This window comes from Macrobrachium rosenbergii, chromosome 14, assembly GCF_040412425.1.
Source record: "Macrobrachium rosenbergii isolate ZJJX-2024 chromosome 14, ASM4041242v1, whole genome shotgun sequence".
In the NCBI taxonomy this organism is placed as follows: Eukaryota; Metazoa; Arthropoda; class Malacostraca; order Decapoda; family Palaemonidae; genus Macrobrachium; species Macrobrachium rosenbergii.
In genome coordinates this window covers 38,154,906-38,177,775 of record NC_089754.1, presented here as the reverse complement: position 1 = coordinate 38,177,775, position 22,870 = coordinate 38,154,906, and the positions used below count along the sequence as shown (strand labels likewise).

The 22,870-nt window shown below is 37.4% G+C and overlaps 1 protein-coding gene and 1 long non-coding RNA gene across 2 annotated transcripts; one reads left to right on the top strand and one right to left on the bottom strand.

Moving 5' to 3' along the window:
* Window positions 1–1,238: 1,238 nt before the first annotated feature.
* On the bottom strand, window positions 1,239–8,389 carry LOC136845946 (uncharacterized). Its single transcript, XR_010855299.1, has 2 exons — window positions 6,902–8,389; window positions 1,239–3,805 (listed from the first exon to the last, which is right to left on the bottom strand). It is a non-coding gene; the product is annotated as an uncharacterized lncRNA (long non-coding RNA).
* Window positions 8,390–8,620: 231 nt separating this feature from the next.
* Window positions 8,621–21,696, top strand: Rpn8 (regulatory particle non-ATPase 8). Its single transcript, XM_067116480.1, has 6 exons — window positions 8,621–8,910; window positions 11,677–11,762; window positions 11,984–12,169; window positions 18,701–18,802; window positions 20,918–21,070; window positions 21,218–21,696. The coding sequence occupies exons 1-6, from the start codon at window positions 8,736–8,738 to the stop codon at window positions 21,497–21,499; spliced, it is 984 nt and encodes a 327-aa protein (XP_066972581.1). The 5' UTR covers window positions 8,621–8,735; the 3' UTR covers window positions 21,500–21,696.
* The last annotated feature ends 1,174 nt before the right edge of the window (window positions 21,697–22,870 follow it).

The following is a 22,870-nucleotide window of genomic DNA, read 5'->3' as shown; positions in this document are numbered from 1 at the left end:
GCCATAAGTCATTTATGGCCCATTGAAGTACTGTACTATGAACATTTTTCCCGCTAAATTCATCCAAACCGAATGGCACATAATATTAATACTGTACTCATATGAGTTATCCTATCCATCACTCAAAACCTATTGTAGATACAGGCGGTCCCCGGTTTACGACGGGGGTTCCGTTCTTGCGCCGCGTCGTAACCTGAAAATCGTTGTAAGCCGGAAAATCGTCGAAAATCGTCAAAAATCATAAGAAAACTTTACTTTTAATGCTCTGGGTGCATTAAAAACGATGTAAACTGCATTATTATTGAGTTTTACATCAAAAAAACCTTCAAATTATGATTATTCTGCCGTTTTGGGGCCATATTTCTTCCGTCGGATCGGCGTCGACGCGGCGTCGTAACCCCGAACATGCGTCATAAGCCGGGAAATAATTTCTGATGAATATATTTGAAAAGCGTCGAACCTCGGAACGTCGTAAGCCGGAACCGTCGTAAACCGGGGACTGCCTGTACTCATGATGATTCCTGTCCATTAAGGGTTAATCTATTATCTTGTTCTTTTGATGAAACCTTTCCACATCCATATAAACCTCTAAAACTCTAAGGAGTGCAAAAATATTTGTTTGTTTATAGCTAAGTTAGTAGTACTGTAAGTGTTCTTATTATGCAGTAGTTTAACCAGATCACATTTCTCTACTCAAAAGGCCAACTTGTTTATGGCTAAGTTTGTAGTACCATATGTGTTATTATTATACAGTAGTTTAACCAGACCACATTTCTATACTCAAAAGAAACTGGAATGCTAAATGGGAAGAGACCATACAAAAAATCAAAGGGAATAAAAGCCAGAAAGCAGCATGATTAATGGCCAAGGGGCAAAATGCTGTGTACTCAAGGAATACTGTGAGGAGTGTCTGTTGTGTCACACTGATTCCTTTATAGCTGTAATGTTTGTCAAATATGGTTAGAATCAAGTTTTAATCTTTCGTGTGGCATATGTTTTAAATTTATTTCCATTTTTCACGAGGCATGTTTCAAGAGGTCATTTTGTATTTATTACATGACTATTTTACTCTACTGGATACAATAATTATCTACTGTTTAGATTCTGCATAACTGTAGTATTAGACTTCTTATTCGTATTTTATTTTACAGTCAAAGAATAAATTGCTTCAACCTATTGACAGGATTTCCATTTTTATGATCATTTGGGTTTCATATACAAAAATAACAGGCACTAAAACTGATCTAGATCAATTATATTTTGGAAATTATAAAATAAAAAACTGACCACAAGTTACATTTTTAGTTTATCATGATGCTGGCCCAATGGACACTGAACAAATACAGTTAGAAGCAGGGAAGGTATAAGGGATAAGACAAAAGGGAATTGGTGACAAGTTAAAAACAAAAATACAATGACCATGTGGAAGTCAGTAATCCTTGGATTACTCTCCCTTATTTGCCAAGCTTTAGAATTTCTTCCTGGTTCTGTTTTTCAGACAAACTTCTTAAAATGGCAGGTTGATCATTTCCTCTGGAGTTAAATATCATAAAGGTGCCCATTCCATTGACTTTTCCTCAAAACAAGAAAAGCTGCAGGTGGCATTCCATGGGTGTATTTTACAAAACCTATTACTACATGTAAAAAAAGAATTACAATTTCTATTAGAATATGAAAGCTAATGTTGAAAATTTCATACAAGAATCTAGTATCTGACCCAAACTAATTCAGGTCTAAGTGTTAACAATATTACAATAAATACATCATCATATCTAGATACACACACAAGATACGATTTTTGACAGACAACTGTGACTTCTTTAACATACAAGCAGCCTTTATTGGTTTAATACAAGTTCACCCCCCCCTATCAATTTTTTTATGAAAAACTTACAGGTCAAACACATCAAGAACCTCTCTCTATATTTTGAAAAATATAGGAAAAGGTATTCCCCAAGGAAGAATTCTAAGTAGCCCACTAATCACAATACAGTAATTAACATCATAAACATTTTTACAACTATTTGTATTTGAGTGCAGGTAAAATATGAACAAATAATTTAATAAGGAAGCTGTTACTAAGAATTCTTCATTGGATTTTCATATTAAGAACCAGAAATTCACTGAGGCTATAAATGTAAAAATAAGGAGCCCTACAGCACCAGATTTCCTCCTTAAAATGCATAATATAAACATCTATATTACTTACACATCATAAACAGCATACAAGAGGACGCCTAAGACAAAAATGTCCCTTTTATTTAATGTATAACTTTACTTTCACATTTCTCAATATTGTCTGATTTGCTGCAGTCACAATAAAAACTATGTTCATTACATGATATCAACTCTTGTTTTCAAGGCAGGGTTGTCCACAATCTTACTGAAATATCTTTACTAAAGTTTGAGATTTTCAATCATTTTAAAAGTGCCACAGAAACCTGAAAATTTACTAAAAATTTCTACCAGTTACTACTGCACTTTTTCTAAAAATTATAATAAAGCTGGTGTAAATCTTTGTTGTTCATTCATATAATCATTAAATGGAATGCAAATACTTATAAATAGCCGAATCTGCAGCCATTAAAACTAAAGTGAAAAGTTAACAAATAATGAACCCAGTAAATGGCAGGCTTTGTGAAATGAACTTACAATCAAATTGAACTTATAATCAAATTAGAGCAGATTAAACCAATAGGAAGGCCATGGGAGTAATGAATACAAAAAACAAGACATACAATATTATCCATTTAGAAAACCATGAATGCCAGTCAGATTCTTAAACATTTTTGGGTTATTCAGTTACATTTTCAAAGTTGTAGTTTCTTACGTATTTTTAATTACAGTACAGGTATTTAAAAAATAAAAATTGGTTTGGCTCTCTTGGGAGGTCAAAATATCTAAATCGGTGGGCTGTTAAATTTTTTAAGACTTATCTCTCATGATGTGTCACTATATTCATACCATGATTCACTTTTAAAGGTTAGTTTATGCAACCTACTAGGTGCCACATGAAAGAATTAAACTTATTGCTTAAAGTGTTTGACAAACCTTTTATATATCTGGCAAATCTTGTTAACTGAATATTAAATATATAGCTAGTTTTAACATACTGGACATGATAATAAACTACTGTACTTCTTACATCGTACTGTATATTTCTGTGACTTAGAATTTTTTGTAATTTTGATGTAAATCTGGTTATTTGTGCATGTTATAATTTTGATGTAAATCTGGTTATTTGTGCATGTTATTTCTGACTTCTGCAAATCACAGAAAAATGTTGTTTAAATTGTAACACTGTTTGCTCAGACTAATGAAAAGGAAAAGTGCTTTTCTATCAAGTCATCTGTTCACTAATTTGCTGATGGTTTATAAATTAAACTTGCAAAGGAACATTTTTTTAAATAAAAAAAAATGTTGGTTAGATGTTCAAAAGACCCAGCTAAAGATGCATTGAAGGCATTGTTTAGATTAAGTCTTTTAGTTCCTAAGTACTGGATTGTGATAAAAAAAAAGGGGGGGGGGAAATAAGCTGTTAGGTCCAAGGCCTGTGTAAGTAAGGATATGACCCAAAGGGTAATGTGTGTGTTTTTTATGACTTAAAACTGAAGACTAAAACTAACATTTTAAATGGTACCCAAGAAAATTTTTACCTGTAAAGTGCCCCATCTAGGGTTCTTGTTTTACTTGGGCTCCTGATGATGGTGCGGTACGACATTAACCGCTGAAGGTCAGTCACAGGAGACGAGAACTTCATGATGATTCTTGCTCCCAAGACCTCATTTCTGATTGCAGCCCATCACTGTAAGAGAAAATGATAAAATTTGGTGTTTGTAATATAATTGTGAAACTGCATCAGCTGAAATTATATTAATCTGGTAAATACAGTACCTGGAAAGATAGAGATGTTTCATTAACCATATATTGCTCAATTGTTTAAATATTTCATATTACTTGAATTTCCATTTACTAGAAAATTTTAGTTCATATTTTTGTTGCATGAAATATATGTAAAAGAGTCAGTATTGTTTAGAGAAGATCTGAAAACATGAATACATATCAGATGCACAGCATTCTAAAATACAAGTTCATTAAAACATTCTGATCACCAGAGATTTGGTATGAATTTTTTTCATAAAACTTGTTAGTTTCACTTCATAAACAATTTTATTTCTTTCATATGGATGCTTAAATAACTTACCAGTCTTTACTAATATTTACTATCAAAAGGGCATTAGAGCATTGTTCTGTAAGCTAAATGCTTACCAAGTGCCAAATTAAAAAAATACATATACAGTAAAAGGATTGAAGATGCTAACTGCTGACCCTCTTATGTCTATTCATCAATACATAGTATTGGAAGACTATCATATACCAAATACAGTGTAAACAATGGTGCTGTAAGCTTCCCAGCTTTACTGTCAAAACCAGGTTCAGCAACCTCTCACAAAGGGCTCTCACAACCACATGCCTGTGAATCACTTGTGTTCCCATCAACTGGTCCCAGACCACCTTGGTGACAGATCACCCGTACCTACTATCCAGCCCTCCAGCCATATTAAAACTGGTCAGAGCCACTCCTAAAGTTAGTTGTTCATCTGCATCCCATGTATGAGTTTCCAGACACTGGCCAGAAGCATTACAGATGTCATATGCGACAGTGCATGCCAACATCAAGACACTCCTTGATGGCTAAGATAGCCATTTCAATGTTTCCAAATGATACAACATCCAGCAGAAGATGGCATTTCTCTTCAAAGCATGGACCTCCCTTATTTGGCTATTGGCTTTTTGGGATACTGGGATGTTTTTATACATTCACTTCTGTCACAGATCAAGTTTTTTGACTGCTAGACCTGGGTAGTGAGGTGTGGTAGCCATCTTCCAGACATGTGTTCTCGCCTGTTAATGGAGACCCAGTCTTCTGCCCATGTGGCTGTATATAAATTTTTTATTAGTTTATTCCAGGACTGGTTAGGGACCCCTGCATGGAGATCAGTGGGGGTCATTCAGCAGTAATATGAATTGGCCAGTACATAGATTCATTGGGATCAACTGCTTCTTTGTATATTTGTTTGTCTCTGTGGGCAGAGTTTTCCAATAATTTTGTAGTCTGGATGGGTGTTTTTTCTTAGCTGGTGTTGTTGATGAGGAAAAATTCCCAGGAATGCAGAGGGTTTCGCTCATACCAGTTCTGCTGGAGACGCAGCAGTTCCTTATTTTGGCATCTTGTGTAACCTGAAGATGACCAAGGGTAATTTTGACTTCCAGTTGGAGCCATGGAGTTAAAACTTTACTACACTCTCTTAAGGTTACCCTCATCACTAGATGCAATGGATCCAACTGGAAGTCAAAATTATCCCAGGTCATCTTAGGGTTACACAAGATGCCAAAAGAAGGAACTGCTGCCTCTCCAGCAGAACTGGTATGAGCGAAACCCTCTGCATTCTTGGGAATTTTTCCTCACCAACAACACCAGCTAAGAAAAAGAACACCCATCCAGACTGCAAAAATGTTGGAAAATTCTGCCCACAGAGACAAACAAATATACAAAGAAGCAGTTGATCCCGACGAATCTATGTACTGGCCAATTCGTATTTCAGCTGAATGACCCCCCACAAACCCCCACTGATCTCCATACAGGGGTCCCTAACCAGTCCTGGAATAAACTAATAAACAATTTATATACAGCCACATGGGTACAAGACTGGGTCCCCATTAACAGGCGAGAACAGTTATCTGGAAGATGGTTACCACACCTCACTACCCAGGTCTAGCAGTAAAAAAACTTGATCTGTGACAGAAGTAAATATATAAAAACATCCCAGTATCCCAAAAAGCCAATAGCCAAATAAGGATCTGGAACAGTTGTCTGTATATCATATCATATATAAAATGACCAGTTTATACAAGATGTTTTTTATCACCATCTAGTATGTAATCAACATCCAAAAAAGTATTCTACCAAGTAGGAATGTGAAACAGTTGTGCTATTAATGTTTAGAACCTATATGTATTAATGTTACAGTCTTAGTTTATAAGTAATTTTTACTCTTCTGCATGACATAAGTATCCCAGAAGGCTTCAGCCTAGTAGAGATGTGGAACAGTTACACATTTCACTTAAACAAAAATTACCTATTACATGTATATATCTTGGTAACATAACAGGGCAAAGCACCCCATGATGGGTTAGGTTAGGATGTATCTGTTGGAAAATGTCTTTGATCTGATTTTTTAAGTCAGCCACTACCTGTGGACATTGGCCTAATGTGCCCAATTCTTCTGTACATTTACCTACATATCAAGTACACAACTGTCTCACATGATATAAGCATGTCCTTTGTCCCTCTTAAAGGGAATGAGCTCTTAACCCTCCAGTTTTTCTGCTGAACATAAGTTTAGCAACTTCTCACAAAGAACTCTCACTAACCAGTGCCCAGAATTACTTGCAATGTCACTGCATGGTCTAAAACCATGTAAGCAACAAATCAATTGTAGCTACTATCCAGCCTGCAGACCATGCAATATAGGTCGGAGCTCACTAATAAAGCTCAGTAATTACTCATAGCTCAGAGTATCTGCAAATGGCAAATGATAGGAAACAAAGAAAGGCAAATATTGTGATCTGGCTGACAGTCAGCCACACACTTTATCTTGCACCTCCTAAGACATAGGCTATCCTCTCCGACAGAATGTCCCTAACAACATACAAAGTCCCTTGCAAATAACTGTGCACATTCTCGCAAATATACAAACATACTGAGCATTACTAACATCTTACCTTAATCCCATGTAAGGGAAAATCAACCATCCTTTGGGGAAGATAGCCTATGCAATGAACAAATAAAGATAAATAATTAACACCATCATCCACCCTCAAACACTACTATACTTACTTGGAAGGAAAGCTCGAGCCAAGGAGCAGACAGACACGTACGCCTACAGTATCATGCTGCTTGCCACAGACAATATAGGGGTAAAGCTAAGTCCACTGTCTCCGATGTTTAGTCATCTTTTGTGTTACTTGGGGGTGCCACGGAGGGTGAAGCCGCCCTCTACCCCGCCAGGTCAGGGCAAGGAGCTCTAAGTAAAGTTTGGATGGCAAGGTCTTATGGCAGTCTAGGAAGGGTTAGGTTTGTTTTCGTCTGCGGAACCTGTTCCCGTCGTTCTACAATCGCCCTCAAGCCCGTTAAAAAAAGAGCACAATAATTAAATTTTCATCCCTACATCAGACCTATATAAGAGTTTAAACAACAGAGGTCTAAAAATCGCAATCATAAACAACTTGACAGGCAAAGTGGCACTCGCGCTCGCCGCCCGAAAGTCATTATGATCTTTATAACGACACACCCGCTCTCTAGCAAGCTCACTTTTAGTTCGAATAAAAGTGACCAAACTACCCAATTATGCCACAATATTCTTTCACAGCTAGCTTTGCAGGAAACCAAATGACAAAATTACCTTCTTAGACTTCAAATTAAGTAAACTAGTCAGTAATATATTTTCTTACATTCTCCTTAGTATATCAGACAGACTGACACCTAAGGTTCACCGTTCGATAAAAGTTGGATGTATACGCTAGACAATCAGATTTTCTTAGAACTCTCCTTAGGCAGGACACTTATCCCTATTGAGTGTCGACTTGATTACTCGATCAGGTCAAAATAATGAAAGCTGAGGTTTAATTATCCATATACAGAAGATATTATAGCCCGAAAAGGAAGAGTAAGGCTCGACTGAAATTTTCGCTAATTAAATATGCCAACACAGCAAGCCATATGTAGAACGAGGAAGTCTTATTTGATAGCACTCTTAGTAAGTAGAATTTTCTCTGCTGCCTAGTGTTATAATTTCTACTTTACAATAAAATTCACCCAATATCGTAACCTTTTCACCATTTACTTCAGTTTTTATTACTCCATCCATCATAGGTATGTATATTTTTTCCAAATCTTTTATAATCCACTTATTTTCATGCGGGATACATATTACTGCTATCATTTTCTTTGTCTTCCCATCTATTTTGAGCCAAAAGGGTTTCTGGAGTTTTTTTTTTCTCAAAAGCTAATTTCTTAGTTATTTCCGCACTTTTATCAACACTTCTTGTTCCTGTTATCACCTCTGTCATCGTTTTCTGTCCCATTATGAGTTACCGTTCGGGGGACCAAGAAAGTTTGAAAATGTTGTGTTGAATTGCATACAGCATATGTAGAACAAGACAGCAAGCCCTTGCTAGGACGTATTACTATTTCTTAAATGTATAATATACTTATTATTATCCAATGACAACATAACTTTAAGGTTCCGAAGTTTTCATCAAATTTCCCTATTTTGGCGATTGAACTTAGCATTTACCTATTGTTCTTATGCAGTCTAGCAATTTCATCAACTTTGTAAACATACACAGATGGTTAATGATGATTTGCATCTACTCGACCTGTACCGTCAAGTTAGGAAAAGTAAATGTTTTTAGACTTATCATGGATTTTACAACACCGATGAAAATTTTTAAAATATTTAAACTTTAATAACGTAGACTAAAACATGATTGAACTAAAAAAAAAGAGACTTTACGCAACATTAGATGTATTCAGGGTTGCACTGTTACCCTTGTAAGATTAACATCATCAATGAAACCTGTAAGTCATTCTTCGCCGACGCTGAAAGAAAGTGACGACTAACAAGAGAAACGTAGTTTATTTTACTTATTAAGTTCTTAAAACTGCCAAAATGACCACAGAGTCGCTCCCAGTAAGCAAAGTAGTGGTCCATCCACTGGTTTTGCTAAGTGTAGTGGACCACTTCACACGTATGTCAAAAATCGGAAGCACAAAACGTGTGGTTGGAGTTCTTTTGGGGTCATGGAGATCTAAAGGAGTACTTGACGTCTCAAATTCATATGCAGGTAAGTTTTTTTATATCATAGTTTTAATTTATTTTATGCCTCTTAATTTCCTGTGCATAGGCGTAGGCTGCTCCCGACTTAAGCCCGGCTCCATCCCTCATAGGCTAGCCTAGGCTAAGTTTTCGAGGCTAAGCTAAGGCTTTAGCCTATTTTGCAATTCTTTACTAAGGTTATACTAGGCAATGATACATAATTTCTTGACAAATAACTTACGATAACCTTATATTTTTCTTTATAAGCAGATCAAATACATATTTGAACAAGGATACATAATAGCCTATGGCCTAGGCTACTGGTTTTGTATTCAATATTCTGTCCATGTGAATGCTTGGTGGGAGAAGTTGGTTGGGATATGTGTTTGATGGGAGACATTTATTTCTTCAGCAGTACTTTAGAATATTTGTTTCACAATAAATATGGTATTACCCTTTGTTACTGGATGCTTTCATGTGTGTAATAAGTCTATTTTCACAAAACTTAACGCACCACTGCGCCTCTTTAGGTCCAGTAGGTACCAGTTTAGTGTAAAATTGACACTGTTTAGAACCAGAAAGACAGGTAAATATCATTAACATAAAAAAAAAATAAAAATTAACAAAAACATCAAGAAATGGCAACAAATAATGCATTTGGCAGCTGGAGGGAACCAGGCCATGTTAGTACAGTAACCTTCAGTTTTACCCTGAAGACTGCGGCTGCTGCCGGTAGCTCAGTGATTACTGAGTTAAATGCACAATTTCCTAGAAGAAAGTGATAAATGTAAAGGAGACAGCTGCACAAAGATATCTTTTATTAATATAATTTTTTGACTGTAGAATACAGAAAAAGGTGTATATAGTGTAGTATAGGTGACATAATCAGAGACATTAACCAAGATAAAGAGAAAATTAGTCTTTTGTTTACTTTCGAATTAATCCCTAAGGGCTGGTACTAAACAGGGTCCCCGAGGAGCTTCAGGGATGAACGTAAAACATAAACAAAAGATGGTAAATTTCTCAGTAGTCTTCAAGGTGACATGCACTTGGGAAGTAAGGACCTGGTGATGTAGGTTAGATGTAATTGGGTTAGGTCACAAGTGTATTATTTGTTTTGATTTACACTGCCTTAGGTCAGGTATGGTTGGACTAGGTTGCGACCCATTTATTAATTTTAATTTATAGCACCTTAGGTTAGGTTAGGTGGTGGGGTACAGCGGGTGGCAAAGCCCGAGCGAGATAAGTACCAGTAGTCTAGGTTAGGATAGGTTAAATATATTCAGTTGTTTTGTGTTTCCCACTCCCCCCAGAATGCACACTAAAACAAGGAAGGTATATTTTCAGCTTAGGAATATGGTCATGGTTTAAAGTAGAAATGGTGGTGTAGATGTGGTTAAAGGTTTCTCGAAGAAATAGACGACTGGCTCACCACACTGTTGGCTATTACAGTACAATTGGCCATAGTCATTAGTGGAAGGGGGGTGGGGAGACCTGGGCATGTGGCCCCCCCCATGAAAAATAATGACAAAACAATAATATTGAAGATTTAGTTACTAACGTAAATGAGAAATAGAAATGGGAAAAAATAGAAAATCTGTTATAGAAATAATTCAAAACTGGTGAGTGTAGGCTTTGGTCATGAGGGCAAATGAAAAATTTTTTGTGTGAAAATGTGGCTGTGGGCATGACCTAGGTTTCCCTGTGTATGCAGTTGGTTCATTTTAAAAAGATATATAAAAAAATTTTTTTAACTATTAAAATGCACTAAAAAGTAAAAACTAATATTTTGAGACACCAGGATTTTCTTACAGTTAATCATGTCTACAAAAATGAAAGCGTGGGCACCAAACATGGAAGGAAATGCTACAAGAAATAAAAAAATATCTTTCTTTTCTTATAGCATTTCCTTCCATGTTTGGCGCCTGCTTTTATTTTTGTAGACATGGTTAATTGTAAGAAAATCCTGGTGTGTCTCAAAAAAGGATTTTTTGCTTTTTGGTGCATTTTAGTAAAAGTGTGTTTTAAACATTTTTTAATATTTTTTATTTTATACTTTTTAGTTTTGACAAATTTTAACTGATTTATGATTGTAGCTAACAAAATTGAACGTGATATCCTGTCGAGCCAAAGAAGGTTTGAAAAATCTGTAGTTATTGATTTATTTTACTAAGTCAAAGAAGGTATGAAAAATCCAAAGGTTTACATACAAATGCTGAGATACTGGGGAAGGTCACTGTAGGGTCACTAGAGGTCACTGCTTACCTGCTGATCGTGTAAGGTTGTATTGTCACCGGGATTGAGTAACCATGCAAAATTTCAAGTCCATCGGAAGAAGGGAACTGTCGAAAATTGAGTTACAAGTTTTGACCCAAACAGACGCAGAAGTTATGTAAAAAGCCTGGCAGACCAGGTGGTGAGTGGAGGTTTGTGGAAGACAAAGCACAGGGTAGACATGAGTGGTGAAATTTCGCAGTGGCTGATTGTATCACTCAGTGTTGGAGATGATGGTGACAAAGTTGCTATCTATTTTCCTTTTAGAGACTGTCATTTTGAAGTGCTCAGAAATTATTGAAATTTAATTTTTACTTTAGGAACTACTAAAAATTTTACTTGTTTGCTAGTCAGAGACCAATTTCCTTTTCTTAATTTATTGAAAGGTATCTTGAATTACTGTACCCAATATTTTGTAAAAGTTGCTGTCTGGCCAGGTATAGTATGGAGAATAGAACACTGTTCACAACTTAATATTTCTAACAGTTGTTCAGTACTAATTTATTTTTCTTTGTTTCAGTTCCTTTTGATGAAGATGAGAAAGATAAATCAGTATGGTTCCTTGACCATGATTATCTAGAAAATAAATACCACATGTTCAAAAAGGTAAGGCGGCTTATTTTGTAAGAGGATCTCATCTAAGGTGTAGGTTAACTAAAGTAAATGAAAGATTATGAAAACAGAATTCCTTAACAGGTTGATGATTATAAAGAGGGCTACCCACATTGTTCAGTTTTAACAACAATTTAAATGACATTGACAGTCTTTCTTCTCTGTCCATTGGTCTCTGTTTTCCTTGCAATTAACTCAGCATTTTTGTGTTTCAGGTAAATGCACGAGAAAAAATTGTAGGTTGGTATCACACTGGACCGAAGTTATACCAAAATGACATTGCCATTAACGATTTGGTGCGACGTTACTGCAGCAATTCTGTACTTGTTATAATTGATGCTCATGCTTCAAATATTGGACTTCCAACGGAAGCCTACTACAGTGTAGAAGAAGTTCATGATGTAAGTTTTTATCATTTTAATATATATTTTTTTAAATGAACCTTACCTCTCCATTATATAGCTTTTACTTCTGCGCCAGCAGGAGTTCGACAGATTAAAACAAAAAGCGAGAACTCTCGGTTTTCTAGGGATATCCTTCTATCCATCTACTTCCCCCACCCCCCGCCAGGGGACTAGTAGGTACAAACACCTGTAGCCCTTAGTCTACTTCTGTCGCTACTGCGGTAGGAGTTCAGGAGATGCATTCGGTTTTTCCTATTGGTTTATTCTTTAATTTTTTTAATATTCGTTCGGTACAATCATGTAAGGTAAGAGTTGCCATAATAGGCATTATTCCAGTTTTATTATCCTAAGGATATTTTTGCTGAGGGAAAAGTTATGATTAAATTACTATATGATCTTAATTGAACAAAATGCGGTAATTGATCGGTAACGAAGAGAGCTTGTTAGGTTGTAGAAACAACTATAAAGGATAATACTAATAAGACTTGAGTTAAAGGGATGTATATCTTGTCTGCTTTCCCACTTAATAACTGGTTATGCCCTCTGCTACTTCTCTTCGATCTGTTACTCCAAATGAGCTTCCCATCGATTCAAGGCATTAGATTTGATAGGTGGAGTCTTTTATTATTATTATTATTATTATTATTATTATTATTATTATTATTATTATTGTTTTATTTTTAGCACTGACCCACCGGAGAGTTTAGATAAGTTCAGGTTGTTTCCTGTGATGGAGGAAGAGTCATTGCCCCCACTTTTTACTGCCTTGTCCTTGGCACGTCCTGTCTCACTCTCTTGTTCCCTCATGACTTGGAGTGACAGGGAACTGGGACATGTCAGAAAGCGGTGCGGATCTGTGCCTGTTGTGCCCTTCCTCTAGTCGGCCTGACGTTAGTGCAGGCATTAAACTTTCTTCACCAAAGGATAGCTCGGGTAAAGAGAAGCCACCCATTGTCTTCACCGTGTTTAAGTTTGACGGCATCAGTACATTCTGTTGGTAATATTCTTCTTGTCTTTCTGATAATGTTAGTAGAATTAATGTTAGTGCAGTAAGGGTCATTTGCAGTCAAGGACTAAAGTTAAACATCCTGTAGTTTCTAGAGATGTGTGTAGAGGTTCTTGTGTTTCTGTGTTTCTCGGGATTCATTGGCATGCAAGAGGTGTGCGCAGCTCATTCTCCTGCACCTAGCGCAGTTTTGCGCATTTTGCCGCAATACCACACGTCCTTGTGTATCTCTTCCTTGCGGTCTGCCTATGCAAAGGTTTCTTCTGTTGGTTAGAATGCAAGGCTCTGCACTCATTCTTCATTACCTGCACTTGCTTCCTCTATGCAGTTTTCGCCTGCGCATGCGTCACCTATGTGGCTATCTCCTATACCAATAGCGCTTGCGCTACCTTCAGCTATTCGGCATTCATCAGCACTTGCTTCACTTATGCGGCCAGTGTCTGCGCTATCTTCGGCTTTCGCCTGTGTGCCTAGTGCTCACTAAGCAATAAGCAATCGATTTATGTTAATCTTTGCTCTCGGTTTCCCATGCATCATGTTCCCGTGGTGTCTTACTCGGACTCTCAGAGAGACTTTGGAGGTGCTTCAGGTCTCAGATGTGGACTGGCAGTGATGTTTCTCAGTTTGCGCTCGTATGCCTCTGCGCTTATCACTTGTGTGCTTTTCATTTGCACACGTATAGTTTACACTCGTATCGCCTGTACGTCTTTATTTGGCAGTGATATGCCTGTGCACCTATTGTTTGTGTGCTTTTTGACTGCACATCTAGCAATTGCATCACCTATGTGGCTATCTCCTGTACCAATAGCGCCTGTGCTACCTTCGGCTTTCGCCTGTGCGCCTAGTGCTTACTAAGCACTCGAGTTCTATTAATCTTCACTCTCAGTTTCCCGTGCATCACATTCCCATGACGTCTTACTCGGACTTTCAGAGAGACTGGCAGTGATGTTTCTCAGTTTGCACTCTTACGCTTGTGTGCCTATTGCCTGTATGCTTATCACTTGTGTACTTGTCGCCTGCTCACCTGTAGCTTGCGCTCATATCGCCTGTACTCCTTTAGTTGGTGCTGATACACCTGTGTGCCTATCATCTGTGTGCTTTTTGATTGCACATCTAGCAATTGTGCTTTTGATCGCATGTGCACCTATCGCCAGTCGGTGCACTTATTCTGCTTAACTATCGCTTACCTATGAAGAATCTTGGCAGTGCGCTATTGTTTCGACCTACATTTAATTAGGCAGGTGGTTGTCGTTAATAGCCGCAACATTCTGTTTCGGGGATTTTGGCTCCTTTGCCAGTTGCGGGAGTTTCTGTTGGTAAACAGTTGGTTACTGTATCTTTTTTTTTTTTATTTCCCCATGGTTTAGGAATGTTCTCGTTATTGTGAGATTTTTCTGATATGAATTTAGGACATTTGGTTGAGGTGACAGGTTTCCAACTGAATCAATGTCTCAATGTCTTATTTGAGCCGGAACAAGTGGTTTTATTGGCTTTGATGAAAGAAGAGTTTTTAACCCTAGGTAGAAGCTTATCTGGAGTTAGTTCATTGCAGTAAGATACTATTCTTTTGGTCCTGACTTAGGTTGAGAATAAAATAGTATCTATTTTGAAGTTTATCCCTCTCAGGGTTGTTAAATGCAGACTGGACTTTATTATAGATGAGTTTGACACTCTTATGCCAGATGGGGCAATTAGTGTGTGCTCAAATAGAGTTTATGTCTAAATGCTCTGCTCCCCTTTCCTATGTCTAAATGCTCTGCTCCCCTTTCCTGTTAGCTGGTCAAATTAGCACACATAGCCTCACCCCTAGTTATTACCTTTGCTGGAGGTAATTATTCATTATGAAAACTTTAGTGGATGTACTCAGTCACTGAGATAAGTAATTGTAGTTGAAGGTCTTCAACACCCAAAGGCTGGCTGTAGACAGTGGGATGTAAGCATCCCCCGTTATGGACCTGTTTGAGACTGAAGGAAGTGGTACATTTTCCAGTGTGTGGTTTACCAGAGCAAGGTCCCTTAGTTTGAGCAGGGACACCAAGTTGTTCCCTGGGTAGTTCTACACTGTAATACTTTCCTACTCTTGCTAGGTTTCAGGAAGTCATCAGTTATTAGGGCAACTTTGTAAGCTGTATCTTGGCGTTGATTACCCCAGGTGACCAGGAAAGGCTGGTTCCCTGGGTAGGTCTAGAATGTAATGCTTTCCTACTCTTGCTAGGTTTCAGGAAGTCATCAGTTATGAGGGCAACTTTGTAAGTTGTATCTTGGCGTTGATTACCCCAGGTGACCAGGAAAGGCTGGGTTTCCAGTTTCTTTCAGTGGTGGACGCAAGCAACTGAGAGATGAAAGTTCGCATCACATTCCACAAGCTACAGATGACTGCCTGGTATGGTCCTTGGTTCTGGTGAGCTCAAGGTGGGAACTCACAGTAATGCCATTATCAGTGCTGGGAGAGAATTGACTAATCGATTCTTCCAATACCAGTGGTCAGGATGCAAGTCATGGTCCCATGTTACAGGACTTTTCCAGCACCAATACCTCTATGAACAATATGGTAAGGTTTCTGTTGTTTCTCAAACATGAGGAAACTTCTTGGTAGCAGCTTTTAAGGCTAAAGGGCCATGTAGGCTTTGTCTATAGGTTTTTCTGAGGACAAAGAATCTAGATGTTTTTCAAGGTGTTAAAATGGAGTTTCCCAGGTGTCTTCTACGTATTTTACCTTGGAATTTGTATGTGGTTCTTCAGTTCATTATTTTGTCAACCTTTGAACTGTTTAGAACTAGCTCCTTGTGAAGAAGTTTCTATAGAAACTTCACAGTAGCCTGAGACACAGCTAAAGAGTTTGAGAGCCACAATCTTAGCTAGATAAATAGGCCTTGCTAAAGACAAGGCAATTATCATTGCCTTATTTTGAGCTAAGTACAGTTTTGGGCTAGGCCCTTATCTACAACAATATCTTTACCTAGCCTGAAGTCACTAGGACTTGAGGAACTTGACCCCTTGCGGGTCCAGTACTGTCTGTAAGGCTTGTTGGAATTGTGCTAAGAGAATTAAATCTGATGTAAAGGTTCTGTCTTGAGTGATATGGAAATTGGAGTTTCCTAAGAGTATAATACAATGTCCCTTTCCTTGGGTCTTTAGGTAAGGACTTTCATGCTAATTTCTATCCTTAATGGAAGGTAGGCCACTGGACATGTGAGCAGTGGCTACAACTTTTAAATTTGGGAACTACCCTTGGATAAGATATTGAAGTCACTCAGTGGCAAGGTAATCCTGTACTTGCTTTGGCTTATCTTCATGGTGCAGAGATTAAATACAATTATTGCAGAGCATTAACTCCTCTGGTTTGTGCAGGGAATATTATGTCCTGAATCGATAGGTAGGCTTTTTTGGTCTACTGTCTTTTAAAACTGGTTGTGGTTTTTGGAAAGCTTTGAAGTACAGTACTCTGTGTTGGGTATTAGAAGTATACCTTTTTTGTACATATGTACTTGTTAGTTATACATCATTGGTTCTGCAGGGTTTTGGCACAGTAACCCTACCCTCCTCCTGCTGAAGGGGGCATCCTCCAAAGAGACCTCAGCTATCTTCATGATGAGGATCTCGTACCTGAGTGACGATCCTCCCAAGGTGACATTAATAGCCCATGGATTGAATTAACTGAGTAAAACAAACACTTGTACAAATATTGTGTTACTAAGTAGCCTTTAAGGGTTTGCTGATTTTTACTTTCCCCACCTCCTGTTTCAAATGTGGGAATCAGTTATATAATGGAGAAGTAAGGTTCATTTAAAAAACATATACTTAATTAAAGATTTATTTGTTTAAATACATACCTTTCCATTACATAAATTGCCTTCCCTACCTCCCAACATTCAAAGTGGACAGAAGTAGACTGAAGGCTACGGGTGTTTGTACCTGTTAGTCCTCTGGTGGAGGGTGGGGGAAGTAGATGGACAAAAGAAGGATATTCATAGAAAACCGAGTGTTTTCATCTTCTGTTTTAATCTGTCGAACTCCTGCTGGTGCAGAAGTAAAAGCTATATAATAGAGAGGTAAGTATGTAAAAAATAAATCTTAAATTAAGTATTTATATTTTCTTTTGATTATGTAAAACTAACATCACTGTTTTGTTTCTCTTTGTAGATAACTTTTTCCCATTATAAGTCTTTGAGAACTAAGATAGTTGTGAACTAAGGTAGTACTGTATTGTAGTATAGCGTAAATTCACAAGCCTGATAAGTGGTTTAGGAGAAGCAGCAGACAATAAAAAAACCTGTTATTTAATGAAACAAAGTAGGTACATTATTGCACACATTGCAAGTTTGCTCAAGATGTATACATAATGACATTTACTCATTAACCTAAAAGAATTGCAAAAGGCCTTCTTGATCATGAGACTACCACTGTAAGGAGAAATAAAGCTATTGAAACTGAGACTAGACAGGATCTTATATACAGTATAGTATTCATTACCCCAAATGCCATGTAGGAATGAGACTGAAGCTAAGAAAGGCCAAATTCAGTTGGTTACTGTATTTTTAGAATACTAGTGATTTGTACTCTGTGCCCTATTGGGTGGCACATCTGTTGGTCATTGATATAGCCAGATATGGCTCTTTTTTGACAGTTCAGGCTGAGAAATAGAAATGTATGTTGTTAAAAGTCTGATGCAATAGAAAGGGAGATAGCTTACAAAAAACTGAGACAATAGACTATGAATAGGGGGCTTTGTAATGTATTCCACCATTCAGTTGTGGCATTATATTTTGATGGTTGTTTCCAGACTGTTGTAGCTAACTTGACTCTGAAGCAGACTTTTAACAGATTGCTTTTTGCAGCATTGACACCACCTGTGTATAGGATGCAGAAATTTCTTAGACTCCATAAGCAGGAGAACAGAAGCCTTAACCTCATTTAAGTTTTATAAGATATGGGAAGTTGTGGATAAGAAGGAAGGTGGGGAGGAAGTGAGAGGAAGGTGAAAAGGCAGGAAAGCTTTCAAACTCAGGCCAGAAGTTTTTTTATTCTATAAAAAAAGAAAAATCCTACCACCGTGGATTCTAGCACTATCACTTGACCCACTGGCCTTTATACTAAGGCTTGCAAGTAGCACAGGTGTCTGAGCCAAAGCATCATTTACCGACCAAAAAAAAAAAAAAAAAGGAAGATATTTTCAATATTGGGGTACATTATCATTAGATGGAATTAAGCAACTTGGCATGCCAAACAAGGGTGACAGTGGTAGACAAAATATTGAATTAAAAATAAAATTTATTTCCGAGTGTACAGCAAATAAAGCAATGGGTGAATAAAAGCAGGGAAATTACTTTACATGAGGGACTGTATGTAAAGCTGTTGGACAAGTGCATTGTCATTTTTAATAACTGTTCTGTGGTTAGTCACTGAGGGTCATTTAAAGTAGGTACAGTCTTTAAATTTTGGTAAAAAAAAATTCTAGTTTGAAATCTAGAAATATCTAGGTACCCTTGGTAAGGTGTTTTAACCGTACTTTGATTTTCTAGGATGGCACACCCACTACAAAAACGTTTGAACATGTTTCCAGTGAGATTGGAGCTGAAGAAGCAGAGGAAGTGGGTGTAGAGCATCTTCTCCGTGACATTAAGGTATGTAGTCTTGGAAGACATCTTGCTGGTAATGAAAATCTCAATGTTTTTATATCTGGGTATAAATAAAAAAAAACTTTGGGGATTGTGGGTAATTCTTTCAGTAAAACATTAATACACTATAATAAATGAGAGAGAAATATTAAATTATAGGTAAGCTTGATGAACTGAAGTAACAGTCACCCAGTGTTTTGAATTATAAAATATCTCTTACTGGTTCATGCTTTGAAATTTTTTGTGAACTAACAATGCAAATTGTAATTAAAGTATTTACAACACTACAATGATTTTACAGAGTTCATCTTTTGTGTTCTGAAACTTATTATTGAAGGCAAACTGTTAATGAATTTATTATGATGATGATCTTGCTCTCAAAAGATTTGAGGAATGTCCTTAGAAATGGAGGCTAAACCCCACTTTCACCCATATTTTTCACTTTAGGCTTTAGTTGAACAAGAAAAAATATTTTTTTGGCATGTTACCATGATTTTCATTTTTGAGGCTGTGTTCATGTACATTTTTTACAGCTCTTTTTAGTATGATGTTTGTGTATACACTAAATTATAATATTGTAGCCTTGTCATCTTACACTTTACACAATACCTTGTTGTTTCTACGGGAATACAAACCATCACATTGTATATAGGAGCATCTTCCAGTGTGACATGGAAACAAATCATACTTGGTATAAAGGTAGTTAACCAGGTTCTTATCATACTGTCTGTATGTGATTCTTGCAGGGAGAGGGCTTGCTCAAGAGCTTCCTCTGCAAGGAATGCATATAATGGAACTTACCTCAGTAGATTAGGTTTGGGAAGAGGAGGAAGAGAGACAATAAGCACTCATCAGCTTCTGTAGAGGAAATACTCCCCTGTTGACACCATCTAACCCATCTAGCTCCTTCTTAACCCCCATCATCCATTCAGCTCCACTCTTAAGTGTTTTCCCTCGACAGGGAGTAACTCTAGGTCCAAAACTGAATTTGATCATGACCTCTCACCCAAGGACCCCCGTAGGGGGTTAGTGCCGTCAGTGCACCTCATTCAGTGCACTGTAGGCATTACTTCAGGTTCTCTGCAGCCTGCATTCGCCCCCCTAGCTGCAACCCCATTCGTTCCTTTTACTGTACCTCCTTTAATATTCTCATTCTTCCATCTTACTTTCTTACCCACTCTCTAAAAATTGATTCATAGTGCAACTGCAAGGTTTTCCTCCTGTTACACCTTTCAAACCTTTTACTGTCAATTTCTGTTTCAGCGCTGATTGACCTCATAGGTCCCAGTGCTTGGCCTTTAGCTTAAATTCTATATTTAATTCAATTCAACTCACCCAAGGATGTAGCTGCTGCTGATGGAGATGCTCCATCAGCAGCTGTTGCTGTGAATTTAACATGGATGCTCCTGGTTTCTGCAAGAAGATGTTGGCACTTCCATATCTTAGAATATTCTGAATAGTTTTCAGATTGTTTTGCTCATTTATGAGTGGAATAATTGTTTCGCTCATTTATTGAGAGGAATAATGTGGGTAAAGCGAATGCCGCTTCTTATCTGTTGACTGTCCCAGCAAGGGGGTAACCTTCTGGTCTATTCTTGACCCTGGTTGCAGCTTGCTCGTGGTGTCTTGGAGGAGGAGAACGCCCTGATCTGGGTGCCTAGGAAGTCCCTTGCCACCAGCAAATTGAGTAAACTCATCCCCTGCTGCTTTCACACCAGAGGAGGCACTAGATACCCAAGGATGCAGAGGCTACTCCAGTGGCACTTGACACGTCAGTTTGTGGACTGACCAATGATCAGTCATTGGAGTTATGACGTCATGAATGTTCTTCCTTTTCCACTGCAGAGGTGGTTGCAATGGAGATAACGATGATTATGCTTGAGGCATCTTGTCCAGGAACAAAAGGGTGGTGTACTGGAGCTTGTGTCAGGAAGCAGAGCTCTGGCCTGTGAAAACCCACAAATTAAGGATATTTTTCTGCTGCACTGTGTAAAAAATCAAATTTGGTTTTTGTATTGTATGTCAAGATTTATGGTAATTTCAAATCAAAAAAGCTTGAAAATTAGTGGTAAAAACTTTGGTGAAGTTGTTCCGAGATTGATACCATTGTCTGTTTTACAGGATACAGTAGTAGGATCTCTAGGGCAGCGCATTACAACCCAATTGTTGGGTTTGCGGGGTCTACACAAACAGTTGAGTGAAGTTGCTAATTATTTGAAGCAGGTGGTTGACGGCACATTACCAGTTAACCATACTATAGTATATCACCTTCAGGTAAGTCTTTTGACAATTTTTGTACTACAGAAATCTTGGTAATTAGTTTCCAACAACTTTTTGGTATACAAAGTGGTAAATAAGTTCTAACCTGTATGTAAGAGATATGTAGTGCATTAAATCCATGATTGTATTTTCATATTTCAGGATATGTTCAACTTGTTACCAGACGTAACTGACACGGGATTAGTGAAATCTCTTTATGTTAAAACCAATGACCAGATGCTGGTAGTTTATTTGGCTTCTCTCATTCGATCTGTCATTGCTCTCCACAACCTTATCAATAACAAGCTAGCCAACACTGATGCAGAAAAGAAAGAAGGCAAAGACAGCAAAGATAGTAAAGACAAGGATAAAGAGAAGAAAGAGAGTGACAAAGAAAAGAAAGATGAGTCAAAAGATGACAAGAAGAGTGAAGACAAGAAATAGCTATAGTAGTAATATCTGAGTTTTGTGATTAGTTTAAGGACTCTCTGCTTTATTGCTTGGAGTTGAGGAAAGTTATTAGAAAGTAAGTGGGATTATGCATCTAATATTTGTTTAGGTGCTTCATTACTAAAATTTTATTTAAGTCTAGTTCTACCTGTACTATTGTTTTCCAGAAAATAAAGAAAATTAATGTTTAATTTAGTCATTCCCTACAGCGAGTGTTCTACATTAGGACAGAATGAAAGGTTACATGGAGTGATATATTAGCTGACAATGGTGAAAGTCCAGTATATCAAAAGTAAAACGGTTTCTTATTGTGATTTTAATTTGAAGTACAGTAATGTAAATGTTTATATTAATTTCTATTAATATAAACAAATTTAACTAGCAGGCTTGTTAGGAAGTTTAATGCTTAAGCAGTGAACATGAACACTAAAAACTCAGCACTGTCAAATATGATGTATGTGAATAAAAAGGTAACTACTTTAAGATGTGTAAAATTTAATGATAAAAATATTCTACATTTCTTGCACTTGCTAACCAAAGAAAGTACTGTAAAGAAAATGGCTGAGATAAATTGGAGATTAGCATTTAAATAATTAATTTAAAAAGATGAAAACTGATGTTTGGTGGTTACACACCTGAGTTGGCATTGTCTCTTTGCTCCTCTTCCGCTGTGAACCAAGGACAGCGAGCGTGGGGATCATGGTTTGATCTACAAAAATTAGGCTATAAAACCAGGCACTGGGACACTTTCACTGCTTAAGACCATAAAAAGAGGGAGTTGAGTGACTGGGCAGCAAGATGGAAGAATTGAAGAAAAAATGGAGGTAAAGTAAGGGCTAAAAAGTGGGTGCAGCTAGGGGCTGAAGGGACACTTTTAGCATCATTATTCAGAATATGAACCCTACTCATATGGAACAAGCCCACAGGGACCACTGACTTGAAATTCAAGCTTCCAAAGAATATGGTGTTTGAAGTAAGAGGTGGTAAAGGGAAATACAGAAAGAAGAGATCTCACTTGTTAAAAAAGAAAAAATATATTTATAATAGATAAAAATCTATTAAAATGCAAGGAAAATAGTATTAGGGTAGTAATGCATTGCATCTTTGCTTGAACTTCTAAAGTTCCAATTGTGCATCCTCAGGGAAAGTGTCACTGGTCCAACAGTATGAGGAATAAAGGACGTCTGGAACCGAGAAGTTCTACAATGAGGCACTACTGCATATTGGTGCTGTTCAGCAAATCTGGTTGCTCTCGGCACGAAAATGGGGTCAGGGATCAATTGTGAATGTGAAAGATCTGTTAAAATATAACTTATGAAAAACTGACAAACAAGAGACCATCTGTTGATGGTCCAAGTCATAACT